Consider the following 7,975-nt stretch of genomic DNA (forward strand, 5'->3'; position numbering starts at 1 on the left):
GGGGGGCGAGGGAACTGGGGGAGTCGAGGGGGTCCTGGAGGGGGTCGAGAGGTGCTGATGGGGGGGGGCCAGAGGGGTTGGCGGGGGGGCACAGGGGGTCCTGGGGGGGTAGGGGGTGCTGGGGGGGGGGGCAGACAGCCCCCGGGGGGGGCGTTGTGCGGGGTGCTGTGGGGTAGGGGGATGTGGACTCTTGTTTCCCGCCCCCTCCCCCCCCCCCGGGCCCCCGCGGTACCCCTACCCCCCGCGGGCCCCTATTTTCTCCCCCCGGGAGCCCCCCCCCGTGTCCTGCCCCCAGGGACCCCCATTTCACCCCCCCACCCCCCCAGGACCCCTGTGTCCTTCCCTGGCACCCGATTCCTCCCCCTGGGGACTCCTGCGCCCACCCAGGAGACCCCTATTTCCTCCCTGGGGACCCATTTCCCCCTTCCAGGGACCCCCACTTCCCTCTGCTGGGGACCCCCATTTCCCCCCCCGCCCCCTCTTGGGGGCCCCCCGCGGGAGGGGGTCCCTTGGCCCCCCCCCCAGCGGGACCAGGGACGTTGCGATGCCCTGCCAGCTGTCAGCCGAGGCCGCGCGGTTTCTTTCCCTCCTTCTGATTCCTTTGCCCGTCTCCGGCAGCTGTTGGCATGAACAGAATTCGGATCCACGTCTTGCCGTCCAGCCGAGGCCGCCTCACGCCCGTGCCGCGGCCCCAGGAGCCTCTGGCATGTGCCTTCACCCACCGGCAGTGCTCGCAGCCGCGCCTGGAGGGCCAGGAGTTCTGCATCAAGCACATCCTGGAGGACAGGAGCGCCCCTTTCAAGCAGTGCAGCTACGTCTCAGCCAAGAACGGGAAGCGGTGCCCGAACGCCGCGCCCAAACCGGAGAAGAAGGATGGGTGAGTCCCGCTGGTTCGCTGCTCCTCCATCAAATCGAGTTAAAACGGCCGGGGGAAGGTTTTTCGCGTACAGCACGGGCGTTGCAGGGCCTTCGGATTCGGCCGATGCGCTTCAGTTAACCTCAGGCAAGTTACCGAAGCGCTTCTGAGCTAGAAGAAGACCCCACGAGTGCTGGAGATTTGGCGTGGAGCCTTTCTGCTCCCGCTGGGCTGAGGGGCTGCTGCCCTCTGCCCTCTGCCGTCGCAAGGTGGCTGCACCCAGGTCCTTGGCCAGAGCTGGCACCCACGCGCAGCTGGGTTCAGCCCAGCAAATTCGAGTTGGAGCCTGCTCTTGCGGCTCATCCCCAGGGCGTTTGCTCTGCTTGGGTTCGATTCGGAGTTGCCCTGGCTGGAAGGACCTCGAGCGTTACCGCGTCCAGCCAGCACGTCGCTGGGGTACGCTTCTGCTTCTGGCCGCCTCAACCCGCGTCTCATCCTCGGAGGTTACCAAGAACAGTGGTAGTCTTCATTCTGCCCTTGGTCCCTCTGCGATAAAAAAGCTCCGTCTGCTTTGGCCGACGTGAAAGGCCCAACGGGGACGCTTGGAAGCAGAATAGCTCGCCTCAGTGGCTCGAAGTAAAAAGCTCTTTTCTCTCTCTGCTCCTCCGCCGTGTGGCTGCCAGCTCGGGAGCTGGGGGTGGTGTTGGAGCGGCGCTGTGTGGTCTGCGAGAGCCACCTGGGGCTCTCTGGCATTTCCCCGCTCTACCTGCGGCCAGGGGCGGGCGGTTTTGTTCCGCTGGCGAGAGCGAGCCGCGGAGCGGGGCACGCGTCGGGGCGCCGGGGAACGTTTCTCAGTGTCTCGCTTGTTCGTTCTGCTGGCCGAGGCTTTGGCGTCGTAACGAGCTCCTGATTTATTCCTGCAGCGTGTCGTTCTGCGCGGAGCACGCCCGTCGGAACACGCTGGCGCTCCAGGCTCAGATGAAGAAGTCCAACCCCGGACCCGCGAGCGAGACGCTCCTCTGCCAGCTCAGCTCTTACGCCAAAACGGAGCTGGGCTCCCAGACCGCCGAGAGCAGCCGCAGCGAAGCCAGCCGCATCCTGGGTAAGCGCCGAAAGCCAAACCACCACCCCGGTGCTCTCCTTGCTGTGGAGAAGCGCCGAGGGCCGGACTCGTTAAAACCCAGCGAAGAAAAGACCCTGGGGAGCCACGGGTAGAACACGGCGCGCCGCAGCCCCTGGTGCGTCTTGGTGCCGCTGGCTGCAGGCAAATCACGTCGCCAGCCCCAAATCCTGGAGGTTCCCCTCCCCTTGCAGCCGCGGGGCAGAAACCCCAGCGAGCTTCGCGCTGTGCTGCTCGGTGCCTGTCAAAACACCGGCGCTGAGCTCCCTGACTTGGGGGCTCGCTCGCTGGGCACCACCCCGCAGTTTGCGGGGCCCCTCGCCAGGTGTTTCGCCTGCGCCCGGTTGGTGCAGGTTTGGTTTCTTCTCGTTCCACGTCCCCGCTGGGGAGGAGGAGCCCCTCCTGGCAGAGCAGATTCACCTCCGGTGCCTGGCCGGGCTCGAGTGGCGAGCGCGGAGCTGCGGGGCTGTGCCCTGTCTCTGAGCGCCCCTCGTTCCTCAGATGAGGACAGCTGGAGCGATGGCGAGCAGGATCCTATCACCGTGGACCAGACGTGGCGAGGGGACCCGGACAGCGAGGCTGACAGCATCGATAGCGACCAGGAGGATCCCTTGAAGTGAGTGGGCGGCTCCTGGCTCCTGGTGTTAGCTCGGGGTGACGCTGGGAAGCGGCCGTTACGCTAACGAGGTGATGTTATTAACGCTGCTGCGCTGGGACTCGGTTCCGTGGTGAGTTTCTGGGTGTGACGGCTTGCCAAGGCTTGGGCCTGGTGGCTCTGGGAAGCTTTGGGTGCGGATTCTCTCGCAGTCCCGAGTGGGCCACGTGAGCGGCAGTCTCGGGGCGATCTCTTAATTAAAATTAGAAATAAAGATGGTTATTTCTGCTCGTCACCCGCTGGTCTGTCCAGCTCGGCCCTGCCCAGGCAGCGTTCCCGATAACGTCTGCGTCGCTCAGCGAGGGGGAGCGGCCCCGAGGGACCCTACGAACCGTGCCCTGCTTCTGTGGCTGTTTTCCAGGCACGCTGGCGTGTACACAGCCGAGGAGGTGGCGCTGATCATGCGAGAGAAGCTGATCCGCCTGCAGTCCCTCTACATCGACCAGTTCAAGCGGCTCCAGCACCTGCTGAAGGAGAAAAAGCGACGATACCTGCACAGCCGCAAGGGCGAGCACGAAGCCATAGGCAAGTACCGGCGCAGGCAGGCCCTGGTGCGTATCCTTCCATCCGAGGGCACCGGGCGTCTCGAAAACGCGCAGACCTCTACATTTAAAAGATGCTTTTTTAAAAAAAAAAGAGGGGTAGAGAGGGTATGGCTGTGGCTGGCCCCGTGCCTGGAGGTTGGTATCGTTCAGGTTGGGGAGGTTGCCGGATTCCTTTGCTCTTCAAAGTCTGCGCTGTTGCCAGGAAATGAGGCTACAAAGTTAATTCGGAGACAAAAGTTCTTTTTTTGTATGGGATTTCCTGTTTTTGGTCTTATAAACAACAAAAACCTCATCTGCAGGGTCCTGTCTGCATGGGCAGAGGTTTGTTTCGGGAGCTGCGCCAGCGCTGCTCGTAATGACCCAGTCCTTAGCACGGGTGCGACTTTTTTTTTTTACAAAAGCACTGCTGCTTTGCTTGGATTTCTCCCCAAAAACGCTCTCGGAGGCAGGAGCTGGTGGCTGAGCAGAGGCAGCCCCGCGTTCTGTAGCTGCCTGGAAGTTGTCAGCGCGAAGAACGCTTCCCCGGCGGGGGTCTTAGAATAGCTCGTCTCGGAAAACGGCCCGACGCAGCTCGGTCCCGAGTAAAAATAACTGGAAGCTTGGTACATAACAATTTTGTAGAACTCGTTTTAGCAAACCCGAGATGCGGATCCTGAGCCCTGTAATTACAGCTGGGGGGGGGGGGGAGGGGGGTACTTACGGGAAGCTTCCAGAAGTTGCACGGGAGCGAGCTGAAATTTGAGGAAAAAAAAATTCCTGTTCCGCCCCCTTGAAATCAAAATCAACGTTGGGCAAATTCTTTTTAAAAGACGGTTCAAAATAGTCAGCCCGAAGCAATCGGGAGAAGTTTGGGGATGGAGTCTGCTTTGTCATCCTCTTGCGTGACCGAAAGGTGTGCCTCCTGTTCACCCGCGCGGCGCTCGCCCCTTCGCTGCCTTGACCTCTGTCGCCGCTCGGCTGCCGGAGCTCTCGAGGGCCGATCTCGGCTCTCGGTACCCCGAAAATGAACTGGCAAGAGCGTGGCAGGTGGGTGGGCGGCGCGGTGTTTTCGCTGATCCCTCCCTCGCCTCCCCGCAGGCGGCAGCCTCCTGACGGGCCCCGAGGGGCTCATGGCCAAGGAGCGCGAGAACCTGAAGCGCCTCAAGTGCCTGCGGCGCTACCGGCAGCGCTACGGCGTGGAGGCCCTGCTGCACCGGCAGCTGAAGGAGCGCAGGATGCTGGCAACCGACAGCGCTGCCCAGCAGGTACGTGCGGCGGCTCAGGGGCCCCGCCTGGGGCTTCGGCCTCGCCTGGAGGCCGCGTCCCTCCTCGTGGTCCCCTCTGGCCCTCGTGAGGCTCTTCCTGCGAAGAGGAAAGAGCCCGTCCTGCCTGGCACCCGCCAGCGCCGCGTCCCCACGTGGGCTGAAACGTTGCGGGTTCGCGGGCACCAAAACGACGCAGGAGTGGTGGGGTGGGGGGTGCAGAGTTTTGGGAAAAGGGGGAGCTCGGTGGCTCTCCGGGCTGGAAAATAACGTGGAAAATGGTCCTGGGCGCGGCGGTGACGTGCGGACTCCTCCCAGACCCGGGGGGACCCGAATGCGGGCCCCCCGCATCGAACAAACTCAGCTTGAAGCTGTTTGCGGCCGTTTCTTTATAACCCCTGTAAAATTAGAAGCCTTCCCTTAACTGACTTCTGAAAGTTGGGAGATAAGTCAGAGAAAAGCCATTCTTCTGAGACAAACGCACAAGGTGAGGCTCTGACGGAAACCCAGACTTGCTGCCTGAGCTCAGCCCGGTCTCAACAAAAGCGTGAATGGGAAGGAGATAACGGGGGCTGAGGATCCGCTGCCGGGAACGAGACTTTAATCTCGGCGCGTGTTGAAAGCGGAATGCGGGCGTTGGGTGGCCGAGGGGGGGGCGTCTCTGGGAAGCCAGCAGAGCTCTGAGCTCTTCTCCTGGACTTGCAGGCGCACACCACCCGCTCCAGCCAGAGGTGCCTGGCCTTTGTGGATGATGTCCGATGCTCCAACCCGTCTCTCCCGATGACCAGGCACTGCCTTACTCGTATCCTTTGATCTCGCGCCCGGCTGGCAGCGGTTTGATCCTCCTCTATCTTTATTTTTTCCCCTCTTTGGCCCTCAATCAAGGCCATCGGTTTGCTGTAGCCGTTGGTTTCAAGCAGGAGCCCAAAGGAATTTTCTTCCTGTGCTACGCTGGCCGATCCAGAGCATCTCAAGGGCGCGGCCACTTCACTTGGAAGTGACAAGGGAACCTTGCGAAGCCCAGGCAGGCCCGAGCTGGCTGCCAGCTGTGTGAAGGGAGGAGGGAAGCAAATCCACGCTCCAAAAATCCCTGCTCCCGCCTTGGCTGCGGCCGCTGGGTGCCAACACCCATCGGAGCGGGGTCTGCCGAGCTCTAGGTGCGAGAGGCGGGTGCAGGAAGGGATGTCTGACCGCTGCAGCACTGCTTTGGGGAGGATTTGAAGGAAGGAATAAGATTTGGCCCGGCCGGGGGTCCCGTAATCTGGTTTGGGGCTTGGTTTCCCTTGACTCCTTGGCAGGCTGACGCGTGTGAGAACAGCCTCAGCGTTTCGAGGGCCGGCGCTGCCGTTTCCCCGGGGATCCCCGAGCCAGTTGTGCACCTCGTGTGTCAGTGGGACGGGCAGAATCCGGCCAGGAGCAGCTCGGGGCCGTGCGCGGAGCTGTGCTCGCAGCTGCCGTGAGCCAGGAGCAGCCCCGGGTCCCAGAGCAGAGCTGTGGCAGGCAGGGGAGGACAAGCTTCGGGTTTGTTTTCTCCCTGGAGCTGGCAGATCCTCCTCGAGCTCTCCTCGAGCCCAGGGAGCAGGAAGCTGCCATTGTTCCTCTCTTAGTGGCCGTACGCTTGAAAATAAAGGCAGGATAAATACCTATAAAGCGCTTTGAGCAAGTTGCTGATGGCAGCTGGCTTGCTTGGAGTGGAAAAAACGAGGTGGTGTTTCCTCGTGTCTGAGCCGTCAGCTGACTTTCACTGCCTCCAACAAGATCTTCGCTTCGGGTAGCCCTGCCGAGCCGATAACATCTGCAGCCTGCGCCGCTCTGTGCCTTGTCAGGAGGCTCTCGGGCTTTGTTTGGTTTTTCAGGAGCTCGATTGTTTGCGACAAGGCGTTAAAGGGAGCGAAGCAGCTGGCTTGTCGGGCTCCAGGTGGAGCTCGGGGTTTCGTCCTCTTGGCAGCCCGTGCGCTTCTTGGCTACCAAGAAAGCGAGCGCTTGAGCCGGAGTCATCCGGAGAGATTAAAATCTGGCATCCCCGCCCTGCCGCTCCTGCGGAGACGCTTTCCTCAGCCTCGAGTGCCTGCTAGGTCTGGCTCCTCGGGGCCGAGCTCCGCGCCGTTAGGGCCAGCGTCGATCAGGGGCTCTGCAGCGGGAGAGGGGAGGGGGGAGAGCACGAACCCGAATGAAACGTCCTCAGCTCGGGGGACGGGGTTAAACTCAGCACCTCCCGGCAGCGCACGTGGGTTTGGAAGTTGGGTTTTCCTCGCCCACCCCGCGTTGCCTGAAGGGAACCTGTCAAACTTTGAGGACGTCGGCCTGCCGGCCGTTGGGGTGCCTTTGTCGACGAGGTGTCCAACCCAAAAAGCCTTGCTCCGTGCTCGAGACCTGCTGCGGGGCACCCAGCGGGGGTTGTCACCGGGTGAAGAGACCGGGACGCGATCCCAGGGGAGGGGAGAAGGCCGCCCGTGCAGCCCCCTCGGGCTGCCTGCCGCGCTCCGTTGTCCCGCGGGGATCTTGTGCGGGACGAGGCCGGGGGTTCGGGCTCCTGCTGCTGCTGGTGGATGGCTCTGCAAGCGCGAATGCAGTTGGAGCAAAGTCTCTGTTTGTGATTAAAGGCAGGAAATCCCATTTACACCTCTGGCAGGAACAGGTTTTCCACTGGGAAGGAAAAAGCAGTGGGAAGACAGAAATAACCGGAACGAAAACCCCCGGCTGTGGAAAAAGCATTGTGCGCTCTGCCGTCCCCGCTGCCTGCTGGACGGGGAAGCGTGTGCAGATGCCTTTTAAATGGACGTCTGCAAAGAAAAGTAAGCCCGGCCGTGTGTAATACCTTCCAGCTGAGGATCTGCGAGCTCTTTACGGAGATCCAGCTAAGCCTTCCAGCCCCCCCCTACCCCCCCCCCCCCCCCCGGGGAGGCCGTAGCCGTTGTCCCCGTTTTCCATCACGTAAGCGACGCGGCCCGCGCCGCTGGGCCGTCGGGGCGCAGCTCTGGAGCCTGGGCTTGGACCTTGCCGAATTGCAGCTTTTTGACCGTTAATCTGGAGGGCGGGAGGATGCGCGGGGAGCGCTCAGAGCTCTGTAGTCTTCCTGCAGCTTGCGTGCTGTCACGCGCCGGGTTTCCCTTGACCGCATCTCGCCAGACATCTGCCAGGACGCTAACCAGACCCTGTTCAAGCCGTGCCAAGGCTCGGAGGAGGTGCCGTGCAACAAGCCCGTTCCTGCGAGCCTCTCCGAGGAGCCCTGCTGCCCGCTCCACCTCCGCCTGCCCCCGCAGATGTACGTACCCGAGCAGGTGCTCTCTGTCCCCGAGGAGCTGGAAGCGGCCCCCACTGACCTGTACCTGAGCGCTGCCGAGCTCCAGCCGACGGAGAGCTTGCCCCTGGAGTTCAGCGACGTAAGTCGGGGCAGTTGGGCAGCGCGCTCCAGGCGGGCGAGGGGTCCTGCAGAAAACCTTCCCCGAAATCTGCCGCTTTCAGGACTACGCGGCCAGGCTGAGCCGCTCGAGGAGTGGGCTGCGGTGCGGCAGACCCAGCGCTCCCGGTGCGGAGCACCACAGAAAGCCCCTTCCC

At 62.6% G+C, this 7,975-nt stretch overlaps 1 protein-coding gene and 1 non-coding gene across 2 annotated transcripts in view; both read left to right on the plus strand.

Moving 5' to 3' along the window:
• Nucleotides 1-7,901, plus strand: part of KANSL2 (KAT8 regulatory NSL complex subunit 2) — an 8,339-nt gene extending 438 nt beyond the window's left edge. Inside the window, exons 2-9 of the mRNA XM_035308820.1 lie at nt 619-877; nt 1,780-1,958; nt 2,478-2,592; nt 2,993-3,156; nt 4,254-4,420; nt 5,123-5,219; nt 7,547-7,832; nt 7,883-7,901. Of these exons, the coding sequence (XP_035164711.1) occupies nt 627-877; nt 1,780-1,958; nt 2,478-2,592; nt 2,993-3,156; nt 4,254-4,420; nt 5,123-5,219; nt 7,547-7,832; nt 7,883-7,901 (1,278 nt within the window). The 5' untranslated portion in view covers nt 619-626. The remainder of the gene's footprint in view (nt 1-618; nt 878-1,779; nt 1,959-2,477; nt 2,593-2,992; nt 3,157-4,253; nt 4,421-5,122; nt 5,220-7,546; nt 7,833-7,882) is intronic.
• On the plus strand, nt 5,287-5,423 carry LOC118155636. The gene has a single exon (XR_004745925.1). It is a non-coding gene; the product is annotated as a small nucleolar RNA SNORA2/SNORA34 family (small nucleolar RNA).
• Nucleotides 7,902-7,975: the final 74 nt, after the last annotated feature.

The sequence above is a fragment of the Oxyura jamaicensis genome, chromosome 33 (assembly GCF_011077185.1).
Source record: "Oxyura jamaicensis isolate SHBP4307 breed ruddy duck chromosome 33, BPBGC_Ojam_1.0, whole genome shotgun sequence".
NCBI lineage: Eukaryota > Metazoa > Chordata > Aves > Anseriformes > Anatidae > Oxyura > Oxyura jamaicensis.